Genomic DNA, 27,705 nt, shown 5'->3' on the forward strand with positions numbered 1-27,705 from the left:
GCCACAGCCCTCTCCAGGGCTGCTTTTAACCCCTTCTAATTTAGTGTACCCACACCACTGCAGATGCCAAGCAGCATTATAGGGTCAATGTCTTCCTTGTCATCGTTGACTCTATTCAATCAGGTCTTACACGTCGATTTGTACCCTTTTTGGGTTTCTTTGGCAGTTCAACAGACTGAGTAATGAAGATCTTCTTTCTGCAGCTGAACAATTTCAGCAACAGTACAACAAAAATCTCAAAAGATCTTAGTGACGAGGTCATCTTCCTCAAACGAATATATTCCACAAACTTTAAACTGGATTGCAAGCCAAAGGAATTGCTTCAAGAAATACTCAAACTTGGACTCTCTGGGGTGTTTCCTAATATCACAATTGCATTGCGTATTTTTGTCAGTTTGCCTGCATCCGTGGCTTCAGGTGAACACACCTTCAACGTGTTGAAGCAAGTAAAGAACTATCACCGTTCAACTATGGGACAAGAGCGTTTGAATGGGCTCGCAATGCTTAATATCAACTGTGATATTGCACGAAAGCTAGATTTTTCCTCAATAATTAGTGCATTTGCACAGAAAAAGGCTAGAAAAGCATTTGTTAAATAAAAAAATATTCAAATTATGTCTCACTCTTTTTTTGGTGCCTTATTTTGTTTTCATGTGTTGTCATTTTTTATTTTTATTATGGCTAGGGGCCTCAAAAGCTGGAACTGGCCCGAGCCTCTCTGGACCTCATAGAGGGTCTGACAATGGTGTCTGCTGAACTCATCATGGAGTAGCATGGGAAAGTGTCTTCCTATGGAGGAAGAAATAAGGCAGCCAACCCTAGAAACCTCACAGAGTATCTCCATGAAAGTTTCATCGAGATCTCTCAGGAGCAGGGCCATCCCTAGCTATTCTGGGCCCTATGCAGCCCCCCTGCGGGGGTGTGTGGGGCCCCAGGCCTCTGCAGCGGTGGGGAGGCTGGCTTGGGGGGCAGGAGGGAAACCACCCCCCAGCACTCACCAGCAACGCGGCTGGAGCTGGGTCGCTGCACTTCCCACTGCCAGTGAGAGCAGGCCTGGCCCTGTGGCAGTCCTCAGTGGCAGGTTGAGGCGGGGCTGGGGTGGAGCAGGGGCGGGAAGAGGTGGGGTGGCAGTGGAGCAGGGCGGGGGCTTTGGGGAAGGGGTGGGAAGAGGCGGGGCTGGGACAGAGCAGAGGCGGGGGCCATGGGGAAGGGGCGGGGCGGGGGCTGGAGCAGCACGCAGCTGCGCAGGGCACCAGGAAATTTGGTGCCCCAAGTTTCCTGGTGCCCTACACAGCTGCGTACTTTGCATATGGGTAAGGACGGCCCTGCTCAGGGGGATACAAGGGACGTCCTTATGTATAGCAACAAACTGCTCCACATGTCCTCCCTACCCCCACCACCTAATCCTACAGGGGAATGAAAATAACTCTACCTCAGCTGGTTGCACTGAAATCTTTTCTCACACAAGTAAACTGATGAAAAGTTGATACATGTGTCTTTGGGAACCTGGGATGATCTAGGCACCATCTTTCCATTTAAACATTGTAATGGGAAAATACATGCACACGCTTACCCAAGTTTCCTTCCCTTTCATCAGGCTCATCTGTGGTTGGCTGGTAGGACTGGCAAGAATGTGGTGGCGTCTCAAAGAGGTCCTGGCTCACTGCATAGCCCATATATTCCTCCTCGTCACTATTCATGGCCAGGGTCTGTGTCTTGGGCTCCTCGGAGGTATCTGTAATGGTCTAAGGGGTGGTGGTGGAGACTCTGCCATACTCATTGTAACAGTGGCAAGCCTGTGGCTCAGCACCAGATCTTGGTCTCCCTGGCCTCATGGTATGCCCGCCACAGTTTCTTTGCTTTCACGTGTAGATGTCCACATTTCTATGACTACTCCGTAGCTGTGCCTGAGCAGTCCCTTCTCCCCATGGGCCCAGGAGATCCAATAGCTCCTGTCTACTCCAGGCAGGAGCATGTCAAAGATACGCAGAGTTTTCCAAAGGTTAGGAATGGCTTCTGGTCTCCAGGACCCTTGGGCAATGAAGTTCACCGTTGTGACCAGAGCAGTCAGTGTCAGGCATACACTAGAGCAGTGTTTCTCAATGACCAGTCCGAGGGCTGGCAGCGGTCCCTGAGATCTCCCTGACACAGTTCAGGAAGGCAGAAAGCTGGTTCCTGGTATCAAAAAGGCATAGGCACTGGAAGTAGGAGTGCAGGGGGTGCTCCAGCACCCCCAGGTTTTACATGGAGTCCTGGCGGCCTATCTCGTGCCCGCCCCTATCTGTGGCTACAGCCTTGGCCCCCTTACTCCTGTCTGGGTCCCCCCTTCCCAGAGACATAGCCTGGTCCCAGGTCTGGGGGGAGGAACGCGGACAGAGGCAAGAGGGTTGGCTTTCAGCACCCCCACTATTAAATTATTTTCTAGCACCACTGCGAAAAGGTTGAGAAACACTGCTAGAGGATTAATAGGGTTGACGTAGGTCATGCAATGTCTACACTCACTCTGCATCAACCGCAGTGCATCAACCAGGACTCGAGGCTGTCCAGGGAGGTCTTGTTACTGCATCACCAGAATGGGACTCTTATGTCAGTAGGAGACAAATTTGAGTGTAGACACATGCATGAATTGGTTGATGCAAGATGCCTGTCATCGACCTAACTGTAGCGTAGACCAGGTCTCAGGATAGTGTTTTAAAACAACCCCATAGGTGGAGCTAGACATCTCACAAGTAACATGCTGTTTGTAGCAGGATGGTTTAGGATATGAGTAGCTGGATGGCTAAAAACCTTAATATAACAATGATAAGCCAGCAGTGTATTTAAATATTGGCTGATGTTTGTAGGTCCAGACCTGGTGCTTAACAAAGACTTTTATTTTAATTACAGGTATTAAAATATTGTTCTTATTTTATTATTTGCATTGCAGTAGCACCTAAGAGCCCTAGTCATGGTGCAGAACCCCATTGTGCTAGTTGCTATAGAAACGCAGAACCAAAGGAAGGCCCCTGTGCCAAAGAGCTGACAGTGAAAGTAACAAAGGAAAGCAAATGTTAGGAAAGCAAACGTTTCCAAGTCTGTTTTTGAATGGGCTGCTGAAAGTTTGATATAAAAACTTGACACTTTCTATTAATTACAAAATTATTTGAAGTTCTGTGGAATTTACTCTTTTAAACAATGTATTTAAACTCCCTTTACTATCATATTTAAGTCTTTAAAACACATGCTTTTTGAAAAGTTTTGACTCACCATGTGAAATAAAAATATTAAACACAATGATACAACCCTTTCTCATTTAAAGTAAGTTTCAGAAAGCCTAGGGAACACTATGTGATACCTTTAAAAGCACAGGCTGAATTTTCCATGATAGCAGGCCAGGTCATCCCCATAGGCACATATCAGAAAAGAGAGGCCTGGCTTTTCATTATCTTGATTTCAACAAAACTGTGTTCCCTGCAACATACCTAATGCACGTTCTCATTGCCACGTTGCAGGTCACTCAGAACACTGACGCTGGACTATAAGAAAATAATTGATGAGGAAGTAAGAAGTTGGGGGGGGGCATGGAGGGGAGGTGATGGTGGTAAATCAGTAACATTAAGTTCCCATTAATTTAGTATGAAGAAGTTGTTTTATGACTAGTCTAGAAAGACGTTTTAAGTCAACTGGGCAGGGCAAGGTGTGCTGAAGGCTAGTTCTTCTATTCTTATTACAGGATGGAAGTGACAATTAAATACTGATTTTCATTTGTATGGAAAAGATTTTGGGTTTTCAGACTCCAGGCCTGTATTATACAATATATAAACATCATCTTAAATGTAGTGCCTTTACATTCCTAATGATCCCAAGATATTTTGCAAACTTCAGCTAATACATATAGGGATAATTTTATCCTTCACTAAAATGCAACTGGCTCTGGAGTGAAACATATCTATAGCAACTATTTAACATGAGAATGCCTTAGGATTTAGGAGAGAAGAATTCCGTATCCAGTTAAAACTGCAAGGATACTGAAGCAGGCAGTCTATAATCCCCTACATTTGAATTCATCTCAGGCACATGATTTATACACTTATTCTTCCGAAAAGCCAAGGAAATTTAATGACTACAAATGATTAGTGATTTATGGACCCAAAGTGTTTTATCTCATCCAAAAGTCTTTTGATTCAATTTAAGACAATGAACTTCAGATTTTGAATTAGGTTTTCAGTTCTGATGCTTGAAAATTCAGAGAGATAGATGTATTATGGCCATAAAATAGTATTATTTCTTTATTGCAATTATTTCTATTGAAATAGTTTACCAACAGTTTGTGGAAAATAGGACTTTATACCTATGGATTCTTCAGTCACCGCTCCTAAGCAAGAGACCAACTCATCTGGAACTAACGTCTGCTCTTGAACATTTTCAGTGGATAGTGGACTCTTCCACTGGTTTTCCAAAAGCGTATTAGGTTCTTCATCTGTTGTATTGAAAGTGTTGCTCTGTCCGCTTCTGTTGCTGTTTAAAATAAGGTTAATCTTCTCAAGTAAAAACATATTGCTCCCAGTTCCTTCAGCATGCCACAAGGAAGTAACAGGACTTGTATAATCTTTTAAGAAAACATGTGTATCTTGGCTTGAGAGATATGTGTTTGGATCCAGTGCTTGGGACTGTGTTTCATAAGTATTACTAAATACGTTTCCCAGTGGGCTTCTGTTGGAAACCTGGGGCTTATAGCCATTGTTTTGCTCAGTATCTGGAGTGCTGACAAGCAGTGAGTTTTGAGAGATGTCCATATGCTCAGTGGCCACTTTTCTGTTTCCCTTTTTGGTGTCTGTGGTCTTGCACTCCTCTTGCAGTGATGTCTCTAGTACTTCCGTAATGACTGGATCATTATTATCCAAGAACAACTGGGTGGAATTGCTACTCATTAAATCACTTTTTTCCTGAAAAAAAAAATTAACAAATAGATAATATTTTGTAAATGGTAGAAATGTCACTGCTGTTTCCTGAGAGAGAGACAGGAGCGCAGATTCAAAATCCTACTCATTTCACCTATCCTTACTGTTCTCCCTTTCGGTCTCTTTCTTAGCATGTGTTACCATCATTTAACCACCTTCTGCAAAGGGAACTAGAGGGGAGGAGGAAAGGGAACAGGTGAGTGTGCCTGAATATTTTTCAACACGCTTCAGGGCCAGTCCTGATTGTAGCACTATTATTTAATATTTAGGTTGCAGTAGAGTCTCCAGATCTCAACCAGGTTGGACCCCATGGTGCTAGGCACTGTACACACACACACAGAGATGACAGTTCCTCCCCCAAAGAGCTTGCAATCTGATTTCCAGAGCCACTCCAGAATGTCACTATGCTTGCTGTGGAATCACGGTGAGCCATGACTCATAACCACAACATAACCTGTTCCAGATAGATTCATAGATTCCAAAGCCAGAAGGGATCATTGTTATAAACTAATCTGACCTCCTATTAGTGCAGGCCATAGGACTTCCCTGAATTAATTCCTGTTTGAACCAGAGCATATCTATCAGAGAGAGAAGATTTCTCTCACTTTGGTCTGCATTTATTTGTCATAACTTTTTGCATATGGAGTTAAATTTGAGCTGTATAGAAAAATGAAAACAACTGGGATCTTGTTTTGACTAGTTACCTGGAGTGACTTTACCACACTGCTGTTTTCCACGTTAGGAAAATCTTCAGTCAGCCATTTTGGTGTCAATGATGCAAGTGCTGTGTTAACTCTTACATAAAATAAAATAAGTAAAAAGTTAATGTATTGTATTAGTCACTTAGCAGGGTAAAATTGCCTCTGGACAGAGTGGCAATATGAGACCTATGCACAACTTATGTCTCACTTCAGCGGCATATAGGCCTTGCATTTGCCCTCTGCCCAACGGTGACATTTACCCTAGGAGTATTAAAGGCTCATTTACTTACAGTAATGTGATATAAATAATGGTGTGCTGTGAATTCTCAGAATTTTTTTGAAAACTGAATCCCATTTTCACCATAAAAATAATGTTGAAACCTCCTGGCAAATTTCAATTTAAGTGCCCAGTTGAGTACCACTTTCTCAGACTGTGTTCCATAGAAGTCAGAGAAAGGTAAATCCTGAACAGGGCTCTTTGGGAACATGAAAGTAGCTTGGTAGATGCAGACAAGTGAGTCAGGGCCTGATCCTGAAAGCCCTCCATATGTAGAATTCCTAAGGAAACCATGGAGAGCTCCATTTGCAGATTACATGTGGGACTCGGCCAAGAGAATATAGCTTGAATCCCACACATTTCCTATCCTTGTGAATCAGTTTGATGCTAACAGACTGACTGAGCCTGAGGGATGGGGTAGGTTGAGTCTGGCTTCACCCCTGGGAAGGGGACAGGCTCTGGAAATTGCATAATGCTTACTCTGGTCTTATGCTAGGTGGCTGCTACTGAGGAGGCAGTATCCTCTCAGATTCAGCCTTTGCAGCTGTGTAGCCTCCAAGGCCTGCGGTGCTTCCACGAATCAGAAATCACGGAAGCCATTTAAGCCCTCGTGCAAAATGTATGGGTTTAAATTTACAGTGTTGCCAGCTGTCAGACTGGAAAAAACAAGAGGAAGAGGATGCATATGTTTCCTGATCTGTTGAGATTGGCTCAGGCACATGGTCAGAAAAACAGTGGTATTGAACCTTGACTCTCTTACAATCAAAGCTGCTCTATAACCTGCACAAATGAAAATTACTTAAAAGAAACTTTAATTGAGCCAAACTTCCATGGATCTCACTGTGTGGTACAGTGTTCCTGAGGGAGTAGGAAGTCTCTGGTTTCAATTAAATGCTTTTATTTAACAGGTGCATCAACAGCAGAATAGATGAAACCTGATTCTGTGTTTGGTTCAGAGAACCCCTAAACACCATCTGTCCACATATTTCTCCTAAGCCTACTTTGTGTTGTGCCATCCTTTGGATCATGCAGCTTAACTCCATATGCAGGTTAATCCACATTAGGAAAACCTTCAATCGGCCATTTTGGTGTTATGCCACAGGAGTCTGCTTGCCCAAGAACCACAGCATTTCACTCAAGTTTCCTGTACAGGTGTGTTTGATGCAGCAGCGGATGGATTCCTAGATATCAATATCTTAGTGAAGCACAAGATTCAAATGTTGATGTCATTCACAAATAACATGCCCATTGTTCTGTGAAGTCCCTGGTTCGGAGGGAAGGAGCAGGGGATACAATACATTTGATACTGTAGCACTGGTGAAATGGATGTCAGGAAGTCTTTGTAAAATATTTTAACTGTTCTGACTGATTTTTCTTTCTGCTGCCCCTCTCCCATGATCTATTCCTGTTTCTAAATATCCTAATGTGGGATTTTGATAGGCAAGCTCTATTTAAGCAGTAATTTCCATTTATGCCTCAGCAATAAAGTTTTAAAAGATCAAATATAAGCCAACATGAGACCAAACTTAATTAGGGTTTGGATTAAGGTTTTTTCTTATTCTTTTTTTTTGTATGCCTATTTTATGAAATACCCCTTGTTCTCTAAATATGGGCTTTACAGAGAAATGGTCAGATTATTTTGTGTTGTGATTATCTACCTTATTGTGTGTGGGGAAAAAAAAAATCTAGGACATCTTTTGGCAACGTATAATTATGAATGGGGAAAGTTGCCCTGGATAACAGGGGGCTGTACAAAACTGGATCAATTTCTATAATTCTAGGTTTTCTGAGAGAGAGGTATATTCTGGAGACTAAGGGGGGAAAAAACTGAAAAGAAAGCAGTACCTTTTTCTAAGTGATTTTTTAAATATCAAAGTTAAGAAAACAATTGATAGTATGATCGCACCAGTGCCTATTCCCCAAAAAACTTCTCCATCATTATCTGAAAAAGGAGGGAAAAAAAGAGAATTAATCAAATAGCTTATATCTTAGGGAAGATTTTTTTTTCTAGGCCCCAAACCTGAAAACATGTACGACACATGTGTGAGTTGTCCCATTGAGTTCAATGGGATTATTAACACACATAAAGTTATTAATGTGCATTAGGGTTTGCAGGATTGGGGCATTAGCTTGTAAACCCTGGTGAGAGGACAAACCTTTTTCCAAAAATGAAGCTTAGAAAGGCTGAAGAAATCTTTCCTTCTTAAGAAATGTTGTTGGGCCCATTGCTCAGCTGACATACATCAGCATAGCTCCACTAAAGTCAATGGAGCGATGTTGATTTACACCAGTTGAAAATCTGGGGTGAGACACACAAAATAGAATATTGAGTGCTTGATTCAGCCCATTTGTTTAAAAATGACAAAGCAAGGGAGATGAATGTGCACTGTTGTCCTAATTGTACATTCCCTGTGCACCCCAAGCCCCCAGTGTCTTCAGTGAGTGCAGGACCAGAGGCTAGAGGAGCAGCACACTTTACACTGCAGACTTCTGTACATTTGCTGCTGTGATCTGGCTGTGAGAATCTAGCTGTGGAAGGGAGTTTCCAGGCAAGCACTTCTGAGAAATATGGCCATTGTGTTTAACCATTACTTACATATAAGAACAAATGTGTACACTCCTTTTAAATTGATCTTTTATTTGGTTTTGGCTGCCTGACTCTGAACCAGCAACACAGAAGTACCTTTATTGGTTACAACAAACCAGAAAAGTAACTGAGGTTAGTGTTACATGAGAAATAAACAAGTCTTTGGCTCAAATTATGGAGTCAAAATAGCTCAGCCAACATGCCAATGTGTATGATCAGGAAATGCTATCTTATTCTTTGTCTCAGTTTCTCAGATCTTAGCTGTTGTCACATACATTTAATTTTAAGTGTCTTAACAAAACAAAAAGACCTAAAGCATAATTGTTGCAATAGCATAGTATATACAACCTCGTAGTATTATGCCCTAGACTAACCAACATGTGTTGTTTGCTTTATAGGGCTGTAGCATTCTTGTACTGGTGAAAGGGTGTGTTTTTGGCTGGGCCATGTCTCCAGTAACAAACCAAGTGTTACTAACTTTTCACTTCTCTGCTATCACGTCACGAAACTGCCATCCCCTCTCACAGTCTCTGAGATACTATCGGTAGCACATAGCACAGCTAAAACCACCCACTTCTGGTCAAGTAGAAACTCTTGCTTACCCAGTCTGAAATACTATCTTCTTACCATAGGAAATCTCCCCTGTAGCTGTGGTGACGATTACAGGTTCAGTATAAATGCTTGTGTTTGGAAGCCTTTTCACTGAAATAATTCAATGAGGGAGAGAAAACAGTGTTGTGGTGACAACCTTACAGAATATGCTTCCTTTAAAAATTGGATCTAAAGTGCCTAAATCTGTTCAAAATGGCATTTAGGCACCCAAGACTGCTTAGGTGCTTTTTGAACATTTTACCCATGTCCTTACTGAAGGAAAAGAATAGAGCTGTTTCACTCAAGCCCCAAGGCAGCTGTTAGCACCTATTTGCCTTGGTGCCCAAGCAATTCAGTATGGATTTTTGTAGACCTGCCTGGAATTTAGACACAAGTGCAGAATGCCCATACTTACCCTTTTCAGCTCCCCCACTCTGAACTGGATGCCTGCCTGAGATTTCTCTTACAAATGCTGACTGCCAGTAAATCAGTTGCCAAACATCCTTGTCTAATGAGCCTCTTTGTATAATTTTTAAATGGTAAAAGAGAGAAATCCCTATGCCACTGTGCTGTGACAGGGATCCCATCAGTGAGATTTCATTAGCTTAGTGTGGATTTTGATGGCCAAGACCACAGACCAGTATGACAAATTGTACTACACAACTTGCCTTTATTTTAAAAAAACAAACAAACGTATTTATAGCCATGGAGTCCCATATCTATGTCTATCTATCTATTTTAGGCCTTCATAATCTGGACTCCCAGGAGATGGAGAACACCCACTCAATCATTTTTCCCTGCAGTCTAAATGTCTGAGAAGAACAACACTGCAGCCTTGCCTGAATTTCTTTTGAATTCTTTTTGATATCATTCATTTTGACTGGCTGGATGCAGAGCGAAGGCCAGTGATTGTGCGTCGCTTCCATGGAAGGAAGCACATTTTTACTGAACAAAGTCATGAGCATGGTTTCTTGTTTTATTGTTGCAATTCCCTTGGCATCTCCATTTCCCTCAGCCAATAGAAGGTGTCTTTGATTCCACAGAAAACCTCTTCCTTTAATTTTTGAAGTTCCATTCTATGCTTCTCACTTTGTTTTTAAAGTTACAGTCAAACTCTGTGCCCCTAGACCTGGCAGTTCAGGCCAGCAAGTCCAACACTGATACGTTATTTTGAAGGACTTTTTAAAGCTAACAAAGAAGAGTTTACATATACAATTTATCCCTTTTTAACAAAATACCGTAAAGGTTCAAAACTCTCCATCTTATAATATCTTACAACAGGACAATATCATTACACTAAGTCTTATAATAAAACGTTGTAAGAAGTAGAGTTGAATGACATCGAGATTTGAGCCATTGCTGTAGAGTAATGCAGTATTTTTTTTATAAAGGAAAAATATATTGTAGGTTTATACATGAACATGTACTGGATTTCGAGAACTGCTAATCCTGCTAATGATAAACATAATTACAAGATATATTGAATTCTGAACATATGTTTGATTCTCAGGATATGAAATACCATTATAATACTGATTGAATACAAATGAGTCATCACTGTGGACAATTACAGTCCATGCACCGTATAATTTACTCTGTTCTTTGGTTCCTCTATTGTAGTCGTGCCTAGAACAACACAGTTAGTAATAATAATGGTCGTATGTAGCACGAAATCATTTTTCCCCTGTCACTGAGCACCACTTAAAAGAATTGTGGTTATCTTTAGATCTGTGCTCTATTTGGGTTAAGGACATGACCTTCACCTGATGTAATTTGTTGGCCTATGTGAAAACCCATTATATGAAGTTCAATTTTGTCAGGACTTGCTATTGTATGACGATTTTCACAATATATCATTTGTTAACACTGAAGAACTATGGGGAGGGGGGAAGCTGTGGGTGTGGAACGAGAAATGTATTGATTTATACATTCAAATATATTTAGCCAATATTAGTGGGTTGAGACAGAATTACTATATTCTACATGGAATGCTGCCATCATGTGGCTCAGGTGGAAAATGCAAATTATAACAATTTACCTGCACCATGGATGTTACTTAGAACTAGTTGAATCTGTTATTGCAAATAGTTTATCTGGTCACTTTGGCCCTTTCTTCTGTTCATGACCCAGTCCTGATTTCTAAGAATATATTTGGTTTTTGCAAGCATTCATAAAAGAGTTTATGCAAACTGATTTCCACAAAGTATTTCTTTCAACTATGTCTTTAACTTCTTGTGATTCATAGTGTGTGTGGTTGGTCACCAAAGGCATATGGCATTGTTTTTGTTCCCTGATTGGATGATTAAATACTCTTAAACTCGGGAATAATGAATGAATTATAAAAATAGCAAATAATGAGGTCTGGAATGAAGGAGCACTGCAAGAGATCCTGAGGCTCTGGTTGTAGAGACTTGGCTAAACCCACAGTGGAGAGCCTTGCCACAGTCAGGAGGTCTGAGACTTTATCTTTGATTTCAGTTATTTGATGTCTATTCCTTTACCTGTTGGGAAACAGGGAACTGGTAAGGAAGCAATCCAGGAGTCAGCAATATGGCACTTTCAGGCACAGAGCTTAGCTGCCTAACTTTGGGTCCTGGATCTGAACCCAGAGGAGAGGGCAGGCTTGGGTTTCCTTACCATCCCCAAGTGCAAAAGAAGTGATCCTGCTATGCCTGAGCCTGATCACAAAGGGGCACCTCTGGTGTGCACCCACCTGCACAGCACTCCTCCTCTCTTCATAAAAAAACTCACACATCACCTTTTCCGCTATTCAGCTGGCTCTCATGCCAGTAGTTAACATTTCCTTTTTAAAATGTCTTGGTTAACCAAGACTTCGACACGAAAGGAAGACTGCCAAACTCAGAGACTGATTTCTTCTTCTTCTCTGGACCTTCTCCACAACTGTTATATGAGATGAACTGTATGTGTCACAATATCACTGCTGTGTCAACTGTCAAGCTATTTCCTACACTCGTCTTGGTACTAGTTTCAGTGCAGTCTTTGCTCTGAGCCTGTCATTCAGGCTGACATGGTTTATAATCAAAGGTGGGAAGGTGACTAATTCACAAAAGAAGAAGAAACACTATTCACTTGTTTTTGCCCCAGTGTGATTCACATCTATATTACCTATTTTCCCAATGGACTTGAAATAGCTTTTACATTTTAAGGATTTACGAGCTTCCTAAATCAACTGTTAACAGAGACAAACCCATTTAACTAAGTGCTTTAGAGTAATTACAAAAAATCTCTTGGAAAACTGGGTTGTGGATGACTGGGATAAATTATATATCTATATAACGTATATCATTGACCCCAGTCATTTATAGCACATATTTGATTTCACATTTGTAGCTTAAAATCACAATATAAATATTGATATGTTCTAGCTCAACCAGAAGATATAGGCTTGATGCAGGAATTATCAGGTGATATTCTATGGCCTGTGTAATGCAGGAGGTCATACTAGATACTTTAATGGTCCTTTTTGGCCTTAAATCCTATGAATATATTACCGATATGTTCAATAGTATCGATAACATTCTATACTTAGATCCTGTAGTGTCTTCAGCAGTGCAGCAAACATCACCCTAAGCTATGTCTTGTTGAGAGTTCAAGATTTAGTGTCTTACTTATACTGATTCTCCCACCCCCCCACGAGTAGATGGAATATCTGCAGCCTGGTTAGTTCCTATGGGAACACGGTCTGCTGATCTAGTAACTAGATCACCACATTGGAGACAATCAATTTGTCTTTGAGGAAGGACAACACTGAAGACCGTGATCAAATAACTTTGAGTATTTACTTGAGGTCATGCCTCCTTGATGGAAAACATTGGCAGGACTGCCCCCGAGAAAAATCCTGGCCAGAAACATAGCCAGTTTGTCTTAGGGGCAATGTATGTAGAGCTTCAGGTAGCTCCTCTGGAAATATATTCAGAGCAGCATGAAAAATTATTTTGTGGCTTTGTGGAAAAAAACACACATGTTATCCTTGTCTCCGCTTATGGGTACAGTAGCTTTTCTTTCCCGAAGAAAACAGCCAGTAGAATTCTGATGGCCTCCAAAAGTGTGTCTCTATTGATCCAGAACAAAAGATCAGGTTTGGGCTTTGTGTACATTACAGATTTCATGAGTCCAGGCCAGGAGAAAACAGGACCCTTTCCGTTTGATTTGGGTGTGAAAGTATGTGGAGTAGCTGTAGGAGAGGGAAATACTTGTGTTCTCCCATATTGTTCTGAAGATCCCTGACTGGCTGTTGGCTTGTCCCAGTGTGTCACTTCAGCTGGTGCTCTGGCCAAGGATCAGTTGCACAGAACATCTTAATTAATGTTGTGCATCTGGTTCCCAAGCAGAACAGAGGTCAAAATAATGCTAGAGGCCACTCAATTATCCTACAAGGGAGGCAGGGGCATTCAGAATACTGGAAGTCATGCAAAGCTTTCTCTTATTTTTCTATATTTAGACCACGTAGGGCCTGGCCTGGGACCTACACAGCTGCTTCTTAAAGGGAGGTTAGGAAGCGTCACAGCTTTGTCATTTTCTCCCCATAATAATGATGCTGTTTCCCCACAATGCATGGGCTTTAATTGTCAAATGTGCCCCCAAAAGAAGCAAATTTTGTCCTCTTCCATTACAAAAAATGAAAATTCTCCCCATGAACAAATCTGCAGATTCTAATGAAAATTCACAAACACATCAGTATTTGCACCATCTTGAAAAGTGAAAATTGATTCCCTTGAGCATCAGCTTTAATTATATTGTGTCCCATGAGCTGCAAACTACATTGTACCCACACAAAGGCAAAGTACAACTGTATTGGCAAGGTCCCTGCTAGTGGTGTTCTGGTATCCAAAGAAAATCGCCGTCTTTCAAACTCCTTCTAAAGTTCTGCTTTTCTCTATAGTTCAAGGAAGGTGGGAGAAAATTGATAGGTTTAGCCATAGTTTATAAAATCAAGTAACTCTACAAAATTGCCAAATCATGGAAAGATCTGGGGGAAGACTGTTTTCCATAAAAACCAAACACTGAAATGTTACTTCCATCCCAGCATGCAGTGACTTTACCACAAGAGCACACTTACCTAAATCTACCAGATAGAGTTGGCCAGGACATGGCTTGCTTATTCCATCATGATATACTGCATATACTGAAATGTTCATGTGAATTCCTGCTGTGATGTCGCCTGAAATGAATGTTTTATTTAAAATTTCTGTGCAAGTTAAAGTTAAAACTGCAGAAAATTCTAATGGGATATTTAAAGAAAAGGTGAAAAGAGGCCTGGTCTGAATATATGGGAGCAGGAAGGAGCTAGGAATGCTTGAATTCTATTCCCATTACTCAGACTGACTATCCAGTTTGGGTCAAGTCACTTAACTAGAACTGGTCAGATTTTTTTTTGGGGGGTGGAAAACTTCATTTTTTTGCAGTGAAAAATCAACTACTGAATGATACACTCTGGGCTCTCCTTTTGGAGAGGTGAAGCAGTGCATCATGGGTGTCTTTGGCACCTTGCATCATGGGAAGATGTTGTCTGGCTGGGAAGCCTAGCCCATAGAGGACAATGGAGATGTGAGGCAAGTGAACAACACTTCCCAGGAGGCATTGCCTGTAGCAGCATGGCCAAACCTAAATATTTTGTGAGTTTGGCTGAAATATTTCCATTTTCGGGGCTTTTAAAATTAATGTATTTATATATTAATTTTTGACAAAAAATTCAAATTTTCTTGGAAACCTCTCTCTGCTTCCCCATCTCTAAGGGAAGAGCACTCATTAACATTGCAGTGAAGATTAATTAGTTAATATCTGTAAAGTGCTTTGAAGATGAAAAGTCTTATGGATATTTGACACCACAGTGACTGGTGGTTTTAAAAAATGCCTAGAAAGAGAAGCATATTATTATTAACTTCGGAAGGAAATTACAGTTTAATACAGACTGAATATAGATAGCTAGCTTATGTATGACAGATCTGTTCTGATACATAAAATTGGAGACGATTGTGTTGTGAGAGAATTTGGGTATCAAATTTTTCACCAGTAATAAAAACTATACATCCAACCTTCCTGAATCTGCATTGCTGCAGATTTAGCAAAATTAATGTGTGCATTAATTAATTTGTGCATATGTGTCATAGCAAATTTTATAATCTCTGTGGTGACATCGGTTTAACAGATGGAAGAATTAATTAATTGTGTGTCAATTACAGAGGCTCTGTTTTCCCCACTGTAAAGACCCTATTCGTTAACAGTTTATGGAAGGGATTTTAGTTTCATATTCATTTACATGTAATGTAATATGGCATCCAATGAGAAGATGACTACAAAGGATGCGTTCATTTTTTTAATTTATACAGCTGTATTTATTATGATGAAAGCAGCTACCAGTTTTCACTTGAATTTCGTTTCTCACATTTTCCTCATAATATATCAGTACAGAATCTTTTTTCCAACTAATACAGTTAACTGGAGTCTCATACTAGGCTATATTGCTATACTGCTCAGGATACAGATCCCATTATATGCAATTCACCAAGACTATGCTGACTGATTTTAGGGGAGTACATATGTCAATGATCACATGGAAATGTGGGGACCAGGAACACTTTGCTGGCAGGATCTGCATTCAACACAATGGAGAGACAAGGTGGGTGAGGTAATATCTTTTTTATTGGACCAACAGAAGTTGATGATGGTAAAAGAGACACGCTTTTGAGCTACATAGGGCTCTTCTTCTGAAGCTCGTCTCTTTCACCAATAGAAGTTGGTCCAATAAAAGACATTACTTCACCTACCTTGTCTCTCTCTCTCTCTCATATCCTGGGATCAAGATGGCTACAACAACACTGCATTCAGCAAAATGGGACACATACCAAAATGGGACACAATCCTTATTTTGCCGGATGCTCGACCTCAGTGGGAATTTTGCCTGAGAAATGCCTGCAGGTTTTGTCCCCTACAATTGTTCAGTAACAATAACCGCAGAAGACAGTTGTTGCCTCACATATTACCGCCTCCTCTCCTGTCCTTTCACTTTTTATAGACACATTGCCATATATACCACTCTTCGTTGCCCACATATGACTTCATTCCTTCCCACAATCTAGCCAAGTTTCATGTCTTACTGCTTCTTTGTCTTCTCCCTCTTTGTGACTTGGTCCATCCTTTCACAGAGCATCCTATATTTAGAACAGCCTCCCAATTAATTTCCCCAACCTCTTTCAGACCACGTAACTCTTCCTCCTGCCTATCTGCTACAAACATATACCTGCTCTCCTTTATCATATTTGTACTGTTAAAAGTACCAGAGAGCTGGGGCTCAATTTAAATTTACACTTCCTTTGTTTTCTTTTGTTGTATTTTGAGCTACACGGCCTTGTGTACATCTATAGCACTACAGAGAAAGTAGATAGCAAAAAGATTGTTACCACATCTTACCCGCTATATATGTAAATGTATCCTGGCTGGGGACTTTCTTCCATAAAAAATCCTGTTGCTGATTATGCTGAGCTGCAGAAATCCATTCAACTATGAACCACAGAACTGATCTTCCAATGTATTTAGGCAGTTCCCATTTGACAGAGATTCCTCTTTTGTCATCATGGCTAATCTGCATGTTGATGGGGGATAGGAAATCTGCAAACGAGGTAGGAGGAGTGATATGACTAAGGTGGGCCGGATCCTTCCAGTCATAGGAAGGCCCATTAAATGGCTCATTCTGCACAGGGAAACTGCCTATGCTCTGAAATAGTTTAAGAACTGATCTTGAAATGAGAGAGAGATTTTACACATACATGGAGCATTTTATATATTAAAGGCCCATTGTCGAGTTTATCGCACCTTCTCTCTCTGAAAATCTGTATCTATTGCTTTTTACAAGAAATACCTCTGATTCTTCTAACAGAGAGACTCAAGAACAATCTGAATTTTCCACTTTATTTACCTAATGCACTTTTTATTTAGTTATTTTCACTACATAACCCCTTTCACTTGCAGTGTCTGTGGGACTTTCCCTCGTTGCTGAGTGCAAGAAACATTTTAGAAAACAGGAAAATGTGGTTGTGGAAAACCACAGTCATTGGCCTGGGGAATCTGAGGCAGATGTAGACCCTGAAACTACTTCTAATTCCCTGTTGTTTTGTTTGTTTTAAATGATGAGATGTAAAGGTGAAACTTGCCTTTATGGGAAATGAAAGGGGTTATTTTCACTAAGGTCCTGTGTATTTAAGGAAAATGCCCATGTTCTAAGACTGCTTTCAAGACCTAATTAAGCAGCACAGTTGTGTCAGCTGGAGCCAGCCAATACAGACAGCCCAAAACTTATTTTTAAACCTCTTGTTGAACATTGTCAGAGGGGAACATTTGAAATATATGGCTGCTTATTGTCTCCAGGTCACACAGTCTGGCGTCTTCTGGAGAGCACTAAGTTCATTTACAAAAAGGAGTGGGTGGTAGCAGAATTTCCAGAGGGTTTTCTCCAATTTAAAGCAATAAACAGAAGATTCCTTCTCCCCCCCGCTCCCCCCCCCCGTTCTGACAAAATCAGATTTCAGTTAAAGCCAATGATGAAGTGTGCATGATCTTACCGTTAAAATTACTGTGCTCTTGGGTCACTGTTATACTGGCTGGCATGGAACTTCCCTTTGAATTATATGCAGTCACATGGATGGTACGCATTGCTGGGGAAACCAGAACTTTGCATTTGGTGTCTGATGTGTTACATAAGTTAATCAATTCTCCCTGGCTTTCATGGAACACAGTGTAACCCAGAATTCTTCCTCTGGCATCTTTTGGAGCAAGAGGCTGAAAACAATGGAAAATAAATGCCCTTATAGAACAGTGTGTTATTTGCTGCCACTGGGGATTACATTCCTCAGTTCACCATCCCCACGCATAGTGCTTCGCATGAAATTGTAACTATGTGCCAAAAGTATTGTTAATTGACAAAGGATCTCAAAGGTCTGGAGTGAGATTCATCAACACAGCATGCAGAATACTCCGGAACAATTTCCTCTAAAGGAATAGACACAAACAAATTTTGCCTTAAGTTTCTACAGGCATGTCATTGTCTTTGTTCTCTTTCTTCCCTTGAACAAACTGGCTGGTTACTGCTTATACAAGGAAACCATCACTTTTCCTTGTATCTTTGAACTCCCATATAACCAGGATGTGGAACACTCACCGATGAGCCCTAATTTTGCTCGGCAGTAGAGCCACAAAACTAAAATCTCTTCCTTCCCCTTCTCCCTGAGCCCACAACTCTGCAGGGGAGACACCCTCACCCCCCCCATCCCCCTTATGTGGTATCAGGATCCAGGGGTATATCTCCTCCCTCCACCAGGTGGGCTTGGGAGAAAGATGCAAAGACCAGCCAGCCAGAGGGGCAGAAACAGCCAAAGCAGGGACCTTTGTCCTTTTTGGAAAACTTTCTACAGTTTTGACAGGACTTCTCTGCTCTTTCGTGACTGGCTGCTTACTCCAGCCATCCCTCTCTCCCTCCTTCATAGGGTATGTCTACACTGCAATTAGACATCCACAGCTCAGCTGGCCCATGCCGGCTGGCTTGGGCTTGGGCTGCAGGGATGTTTCATTGCAGTGTCGGCTTCTGGGCTCAGGGTGCGGCCTGGGCTCTAGGACCCTGTGGGTCTACACTGCAATGAAACAGCCCCGCAGCCCGAGCTAGCTGGCAGTGTAGACGTACCAATGGTCTCTCTTCATCCCAGCTTCACTCCTCTTACCTTCTTCTCCCTCTCCCTGTCCAACAGTGTCCCCTCTCCCTTCTACTTAGCTGATATCCTAACCCTCCTTCCCCAGAAAAGTAGTGGCACTAACATGCTGTTTGCTGCCATCACACTGTTCCTGCTGCTGACGTATTCTGCCCCTATCCCACCCTGTGTCTCTTTTGTCTACTTAGATTGTAAGGTCTTCAGGACAGGGGCTGGTTTTTTTTGTTCTGCGTCCGTACAGCACCTAGGGAAACAGGGTCCTGGCCCACGACTGGGGCTCCTAGATGCTACAGTAATACAGTAATAATAAATGGTGTTTTAGAATCCCATAGACGTATTGGAGCATGAGCTTTCATGGGTGAATACCCAGAAGTGGGTATTCACCCACGGAAGCTTATGCTCCAATACGTCTGTTAGTCTATAAGGTGCCACAGGACTCTCTGCCGCTTTTACAGATCCAGACTAACATGGCTACCCTTCTGGTGCTTAGAATCCCATGTGGCTTGAAAAAGAAAATGGCATTACCTTTATCAAGACTGTGACTTCTCGGCTACCGTTCATGTATACTGGACCCATAACCCTCCACACATCCAGGATTTTAGAAGGTGCTGCATTCAAAGGAAGTACAGTAATTGAATCAGTGATTTCTGGTATTAACATTTAAATGAACAAGGTAATGGCCATGATTTGGTATGTGACTTAGTTCAGTTTTAAAATCAAATGAAATGGCATCAGCAAGTATTTTCAAAGCACCCCCTTGGGGGCATTCTGAGACACAGGCTCTGGCAGATATGTTTCTATAATCTTTCTAATAATAATTAAGAACTGAGCTGCCTTTAGTTTAGCTCCTTAAGACAGCAGGGAAGGAGTTGATGATGCCTGGTCTCAGGGACCTGCTGGTACACAGCATGTCTCTCACTGCCTTTCGGGCACCGTGTGAGCCCTATTTGTAACTGTGACCCGCTGGGGTCCACTCCCTTGTTTGTGTGGCTTTTTGTACCGTCTACCTGACTCCCCCACCCTGTCTGTATGAGTTGGAAATTGTCCTCTTCTATTGGTAGATAGTTCCCATGAGAATCCCAGGGTTTTCCTCTGAACTATATTTAGTGCCTTACCCAAACATCAGTGAATCTGATTTGGCTGACTTTTCAATTGAAGTTTTGTGGTTTGGTTTCATTGTTTGGTACTTATAGATGCTTTGTGATGGGCCCCCTACCAATGGATGATTCATGGAGTTTAAGGCCAGAAGGGACCATTAGATCTGCATCACAAGCCATATTTCACCCATTTACCATTGCATTAAGATAACTTGCCCAATAACTTGTGTTTGGCTAACTCCTATCTTTCAGAAAGGCATCCAGTCTTGATCTGAAGACACCAATAGATGAGGAATCCCCTTGGTAGTTTTTTCTAGTGATTAATCACCGTCATTGTTAAAAATCTGTGCCTAATTTCTAATTTGAAGTTGTCTGACTTCAATTTCCCACCATTGGTTCTTGTTTTGCCTTTCTCCCCTAAATTAAAGTATTTTCTCCTTGTTAAAGTATGTTGTCATCACTAAGTACTTGTACACTGTAATCAAGTCACTTCTCACTCTTTTTGGTAAGCTAAACAGTTTGAGATTTCCAGACCTTGCATCATTTCTGTGGCTCTCTTCTACATCCTCTCCAATTTTTCAACATCCTGGTTAAAATGTGGACACCAGAACTGTACACAATATTCCAGTACCAGACTCACCAATGCCATATACAGAGGTAAAATTGCCTCCTTACGCTTACTCATACTTAAAGATCCAAGGATCACATTAGCCCTTTTCGCCATGTTATCACACTGGGAGCTCATGTTCAGTTGTTTTGTCCCCTAAATCCTTCTCAGAGTCACTGCTTTCTAGGATACAGCCCCCCCATTCGGTAAGTGCGGCCTACATTCCTCGTTCCTAGATGTGTATTGTAACTTTGCATTTGACTACCTTAAAATGCATTTTCTTTGAATGGGCCTGTGATGGGGTGTTTACCCCACACAGGACTGGAAGGTGTTCAGATGGCCAGGAAGGCCAATTAACTCCACAGACTACACCTGTAGGAGGAGCCAGAGAGCAGGGGATTGACTGGGAACAGACGCAGGGCAGGAATAGGTGGGACTTCCATAAAGCCAAGGTGCATACAACAGAAGGGGGAACCGGAGGGAAGGAGTCTCCAGTCACTCCCTGGGAGAAGGAAGGTGTATCTGGGGCTAGAGACAAGTAGCTTAGTTACTCCCTGGGAAGAGGGCTGTGGCGTGGCAAGCCCAGAGCAGGGGGAGAGCCAGAGAGGGAGGCAAGGCTCAGGGGAAAGAGCAGTGAGGTATGGGGTAGGTCAAACCTTGGCTGCTGATGAGAAGGCCCCTGAGCCAGGACGTGGAGTAGAGGGCGGACCTGGGTCCCCCTACCAGCCACTGACAAAGTGGCACCAGTGGGGCAGTGAGGAGGAAGAGAGCCTGAGCCAATTTGCCAAGAGGGACTTTGATACTCTGGAAGGTGGGAACGTGTATGGTGACCCAGCCAGAGGGCCGAGTCACAAAGAGGAGGCTAATATCAGAGGGGTAGCCGTGTTAGTCTGTACCCACAAAAACAACAAGGAGTTGGGTGGCACCTTAAAGACTAACAGATTTATTTGGGCATAAGCTTTCGTGGGTAAAAAAACACTTCTTCAGATGCATGGAGTGAAAATTACAGATACAGGCATAGATATACTGGCACATGAAGAAGCGGGAGTTACCTTACAAGTGGAGAACCAGTGATAAGAAGGCCAATTCAGCCAGGCTGGATGTGGTTCGCTCCCAATAACTGATGTGGAGGTGTCAATACCAAGAGAGGGAAAATTGCTTTTGTAGTGATCCAGCCACTCCCAGTCCCTATTCAAGCCCAAATTAATGGTGTAAAGTTTGCAAATGAATTGTAGCTCTGCAGTTCCTCTTTGAAGTCTGTTTTTGAAGTTTTTGTTGTTGAAGGATGGCTACTTTTAAATCTGTTATTGAATGTCCAGGGAGATTGAAGTGTTCTCCCACTGGCTTTTGTATGTTACCATTCCTGATGTCTGATTTGTATACATTTATTCTTTTACGTAGAGACTGTCTGGTTTGGCCAATGTACATGGCAGAGGGGCATTGCTGGCACATGATGGCATATATCACATTAGTAGATGTGCAGGTGAATGAGCCCTTGATGGTGTGGTTGGGTCCTATGATGGTGTCACTCAAGTAGATATGGGGACAGAGTAGGCAATGGAGTTTGTTGCAGGGATTGGTTCCTGGGTTAGTGTTTCTGTGGTGTGGTGTGTAGTTGCTGGTGAGTATTTGCTTCAGGTTGGGGGGCTGTCTGTAAACAAGGACTGGCCTGCCTCCCCAGGTCTGTGAGAGTGAGGGATCATTTTCCAGGATAGGTTGTAGATTGTTGATGATGTGCTGGAGAGGTTTTAGCTGGGGGCTGCACATGATGACCAGTGGTCTTCTGTTATTTTCCTTTTGGGCCTGTCCTGTAGTAGGTGATTTCTGGGTACCCGTCTCGCTCTGTCAATCGGTTTCCTCACTTCCCCAGGTGGGTATTGTAGTTTTAAGAATGCTTGATAAAGATCTTGTAGGTGTTTGTCTCTGACTGAGGGATTGGAGCAAATCTGGCTATCTGGCTATTTGGACTCTCTCCTCAGACCCTACGCTACCAGCACTCCTAGCTATCTTCGTTGACTTCCTAAGGAAACTACAATGCCTTGGTGATCTTCCTGAAAACACCATCCTGGCCACCATGGATGTAGAAGCTCTTTACACCAATATTCCACACAAGGATGGACTACAAGCCATCAGGAATAGTATCCCTGATGAGGCCACAGCACACCTGGTGGCTGAGCTTTGTAACTTTCTCCTCACCCACAACCATTTCAGATTTGGGGACAACTTATACCTTCAAGTCAGTGGCACTGCTATGGGTACCCGCATGGCCCCATAGCATGCCAACATTTTTATGGCTGACTTAGAACAATGCTTCCTCAGCTCTCGTCCCCTAGTGCCCCTCCTCTACTTGCACTACATTGATGACATTTTCATCATATGGACCCACAGAAAGGAGGCCCTTGAAGAATTCCAGCTGGCCACCCCACCATCAACCTCAGCTTGGACCAGCCAACACAAGAGATCTACTTCCTGGACACTACAGTGCAAATAAGTGATGGTCACATAAACACCACCCCATTCCTGAAACCTACTGACCACTATTCTTATCTACATGCCTCCAGCTTCCATCCAGGACACATCACACGATCCATTGTCTATAGCCAAGTCCTAAGATACAACTGCATTTTCTCCAAGAATGTCACAGAATACCTGATGTGGCCAAAGTGGAGGTGGGTGGAGCTCAGGAGAAAGCAGAGGCTGCCGGAACATTAGAACCTTCTCTCTCAAAGGGGAGATGGGATATTTTGTGAGGCATCTGGTGGTTGTGAGAAAGCCATTTCCCATTGAGTAGGGTCCCTATGTGAAGGGGAGTTGAAGGAAATTAATACAAAGCCCACCCCCTGCAGAGGAATGTATGTAAATGCAAATGTAACCAACCAACCCTGTGACTGCGTTATTAAAACAGAATCTCAAATGCCCCGATCAACAGGGGTAGAGGCAGAGCAGGCATCACACCACTGTGTGGGGCTGGAATCAGGACGGTTCCAGGAAGAGTCGAGACGTCTGCTCCTATAACAGTTGGTGATACATCACCTCTAGATGGAAGCAGAAATCAACCAGCAAGCTTTCTGGCTACTGACAATGCCAGACCCAGAATTAGCCAGCAGAGGGCACCAGCAAAACACTGCTGCGAGACCACTTCTTTCCTAGATGTGCTGTTAACTCCATTTGCCCATCAATTTGTGGGGCGTTTGCTTATGCTAACATGTGGGAAGTTACTGGGGTGTGTTTGCAGGATAGGGGGGTTAATTTATCATTCTGTTCAGAATCAAGTGGCACTCTGCACGACAGCAGAGCACATAGAATGACTGAATAATCCAACTCGGCATAAGAATAGGATCAAATTAATTATGCGGTTGATATACCAGGAAATAGCCTCTGTTGTACTTTCAAAGATGAGGCACGCTGCAAACAGGTAAGTAGCATAGTGCCTTTATGACCAGTGTGTGAGTTCTACCATGGTTCATCTATCCTCCCTGGATGGAAGTACTCATGGTATCTTTGAAAAATTATATCCAGTAATGAGATGCTAATCAGGGGCCTGATCCAAAGCCTAATTAAGTAAATGGAAAGTTTCCCTTTGACGGCAGTGGCTTTGGCTCAAGCTTTGGATGGTGCTGCTGTATCATTCCTGCATGTGCCATGGGTAGGAGGCAGTGATCTGAGGAAAGGTGTCACAGTGCATTGGCTAGGGCTGATGCCAGCTGCATTAGAGCAAAGGCAGAATGGGTACAGCAATTATTTTACTAGCTCAGTTTAAAACACAGGACAGTAACTAGCACTGATACTCTGTGCACATATCAATGCCTTTCATGTGAAGATCTTTATATACGTTAAGGCTCATAATGACCCTATGAGGTAGATGAGTATTGTACCCATCTAGCAGGTATGTACACTGAGGCGCAGAGAGGTTTAAATGATTGCCTAAGTCATTGTCAAAGCCAGGAACACAATTGTGATATCCTGACTCCAAATCTCCTACTTTAACTATTAGAGATGCTGTCTCCTTTGACTGATGTTGTTTGTAGTGTTGTCGAAGCCATGTTGGCCCCAGGATATTAGAGACAAAGTGGATGAGGTAAAATCTTGTGTTGGAGAAAGAGGCAAGTTTTTGAGTTACAAATGACCTGAAGAAGAGCGCTGTGTAGCTCAAAAGCTTGTCTCTTTCACCAACAGAAGTTGGCCCAATACAAGATATTACCTCGCCCACCTTGTGTCTCCATTGACTGAGTCATTTAAAAAATGGCACTAACTATTCTAATGACATCTATCCTGATTGGTTAAATGTCAGAAAAGGTTAAAGCCCAAAGATTACAAAAAGTCAATCTCTTCTTTGCAGATACACTTGTATTTGTATTTTTGCGCATGTGTTTGAATCCCAGGTGCAAACCTGGGTACTTGCATCTCTAGCTACTTAACTACAGCTGTCAAAAGGGAGGTTGCACCTCAGCCCTTCTTAAAAAATGTACCTTTTATGCTTTCAAGTGGGAAATGATGTGTCACATGCCATCATAAATATCTTTACAGTGGGCCTTTATTCCCCTGTAGCTTGCCAACCAGGAGGAATGGGAAGTGTTTGTAGCAAGAGAGATTGTCACACAGGGTGTCATAAATATAAAGGGAAGGGTAAACCCCTTTGAAATCCCTCCTGGCCAGGGGAAAGCTCCTCTCACCTGTAAAGGGTTAAGAAGCTAAAGGTAACCTCGCTGGCACCTGACCAAAATGACCAATGAGGAGACAAGATACTTTCAAAAGCTGGGAGGAGGGAGAGAAACAAGGGGTCTGTGTCTGTCTGTAGTCGTCTTGGCCGGGGACAGAACAGGAATGGAGTCTTAGAACTTTTAGTAAGTAATCTAGCTAGGTATGTGTTAGATTATGATTTCTTTAAATGGCTGAGAAAAGAATTGTGCTGAATAGAATAACTATTTCTGTCTGTGTATCTTTTTTGTAACTTAAGGTTTTGCCTAGAGGGGTTCTCTATGTTTTGAATCTAATTACCCTGTAAGATATCTACCATCCTAATTTTACAGGGGGGATTTCTTTATTTCTATTTACTTCTATTTTTTATTAAAAGTCTTCTTGTAAAACACTGAATGCTTTTTCATTGTTCTCAGATCCAAGGGTTTGGGTCTGTGGTCACCTATGCAAATTGGTGAGGCTTTTTATCCAACATTTCCCAGGAAAGGGGGAGTGCAAGTGTTGGGAGGATTGTTCAGTGTTCTTAAGATCCAAGGGTCTGGGTCTGTAGTCACCTAGGCAAATTGGTGAGGCTTTTTACCAAACCTTGTCCAGGAAGTGGGGTGCAAGGTTTTGGGAAGTATTTTGGGGGGAAGGACGCGTCCAAACAGCTCTTCCCCAGTAACCAGTATTAGTTTGGTGGTGGTAGCGGCCAGTCCAAGGTGTAATATTTTGTACCTTGGGGAAGTTTTGACCTAAGCTGGTAAAGATAAGCTTAGGAGGTTTTTCATGCAGGTCCCCACATCTGTACCCTAGAGTTCAGAGTGGGGGAGGAACCGTGACATGGTGGCACAGTGGTGGGATTAACCTGAAATCATTTTGAGATCCAGTTGAGATTTTTTGAACTAGAAATACAGATTTTAAAAAGGAATTTTTAGGAAGTCCAGAAGGCAGCTTTGAAACTGAAAGCAGCTTGGTTTCTCTCTGCTTTGTGGCCAAGCAGAGACAAAAGGGGATTATCTTGTGAATTGCAGGTTTTCTTTGCCTGGAGGCAGGGTACTTAACTCCTGCAGGGAAATTCACAGTCTTCCAACCCAGAGGTTTTTTTTTCTTTTCTTCCTAAAAGTAAATAGGGGGTGTGTGCTCTACCCATTTGCCTGGAGACAAAGTGGCAGGGTTTTTTTTAGGATTTTGATTTTTTTTTTGTTTTACAAGGAGCACAGGTTTGAAAAGAAATTTTTTTTTCTTTGGGCTGGGTAAGCAGGTTTCCAAGTAGTTGGAGGTTTTTTGCTTTAATTTGGGCCCAGAGCAGAGACAAGGGAATTGTCTTTTTCTGTAGGCTGACAATCACTATCAGAGAATAGGTATTCTATTCCAGCACAGCAAAATTTTACAGCCAAGTTTTGCTTGTTTATTTCTAAACCTCGGGTGTAAAGTTAGTTAAAAACAGAGAGGTTAGAATGGCCAAATCCTCGGCTCGACTACAGCTGGAATTAGCCAAATTTCAGGCTGAGGAAAAACAAAGGGAACATGAAAGACAGATAGAACTCATGCGGCTGGAGAACGAGGTACAGGAGGCTGCCCACAAGAGGGAAATGGAGGCAAGGAAGCATGTGGAGGAGATGGAGAGGATAAAGGCCCAGCAGAATATACCAACAAACCCTAGCAATCCTTCTCCAGGTACCACTTCCCATCCCAGAAAGTTCCCCACCTACAAGGCAGGTGATGATACTGAGGCCTTCTTAGAAAACTTCGAAAGGGCCTGCCTTGGGTACAACATCTCTACTGACCAATACATGGTAGAGCTGAGGCCGCAGCTCAGTGGACCCTTAGCTGAGGTGGCAGCTGAAATGCCTAAAGAACATATGAACAAGTATGAACTGTTTAAATCCAAGGCGAGAGTCAGAATGGGGATAACACCCGAGCAGTCTCGTCGGAGGTTCCGAGCCCTAAGGTGGAAACCAGACCTGTCATTTACCCGACATGCCTACCACATTGTGGAACATTGGGATGCCTGGATATCAGGAGCAAGTGTTGAATCTCCAGTAAATTTGCCCTTCCTAATGCAAATGGAACAATTCTTAGAGGGTGTTCCTGAGGAAATAGAAAGATACATCCTAGATGGGAAACCCAAAACTGTAATCGAGGCAGGAGAGATTGGAGCCAGATGGGTGGAGGTGGCAGAGAAGAAGAAAACTGGTCGCAGTTGGAGCGGAGACCAGAAGGGACCACCCCAGACCACACCCTATTACCGGGGGCCGCCCAAAGCCCCACCTACCTCCCAAAGAACCCTCCAGACCCCTTATCGTCCCACCACCCCGTTCTCCAGCAACCCACCTCGCCCCGGTGACCCGTCAGCTGGACGATGTTTTAAATGTAACGAGCTGGGGCATGTAAAGGCCAACTGCCCCAAGAACCCCAACAGATTACAGTTCATTGCACCGGAATCACACCAGAGGTCCACAGGCCCAGATACCTCCCAGATACCCTTGGAGCGGAGGGAAACTGT

General features: G+C 42.6%; 1 protein-coding gene across 1 annotated transcript in view; it reads right to left on the reverse strand.

Moving 5' to 3' along the window:
* Positions 1 to 4,012: 4,012 nt before the first annotated feature.
* Positions 4,013 to 27,705, reverse strand: part of IL23R (interleukin 23 receptor) — a 44,776-nt gene continuing 21,083 nt past the window's right edge. Inside the window, exons 8-15 of the mRNA XM_073357405.1 lie at positions 19,341 to 19,423; positions 17,676 to 17,892; positions 16,528 to 16,725; positions 14,177 to 14,278; positions 9,133 to 9,207; positions 7,764 to 7,860; positions 5,645 to 5,735; positions 4,013 to 4,925 (exon numbers count right to left, since the gene is read on the reverse strand). Coding sequence (XP_073213506.1) covers positions 4,284 to 4,925; positions 5,645 to 5,735; positions 7,764 to 7,860; positions 9,133 to 9,207; positions 14,177 to 14,278; positions 16,528 to 16,725; positions 17,676 to 17,892; positions 19,341 to 19,423 — 1,505 coding nt within the window. The 3' untranslated portion in view covers positions 4,013 to 4,283. The remainder of the gene's footprint in view (positions 4,926 to 5,644; positions 5,736 to 7,763; positions 7,861 to 9,132; positions 9,208 to 14,176; positions 14,279 to 16,527; positions 16,726 to 17,675; positions 17,893 to 19,340; positions 19,424 to 27,705) is intronic.

This window comes from Lepidochelys kempii, chromosome 8 (genome assembly GCF_965140285.1).
Source record: "Lepidochelys kempii isolate rLepKem1 chromosome 8, rLepKem1.hap1, whole genome shotgun sequence".
NCBI lineage: Eukaryota > Metazoa > Chordata > Testudines > Cheloniidae > Lepidochelys > Lepidochelys kempii.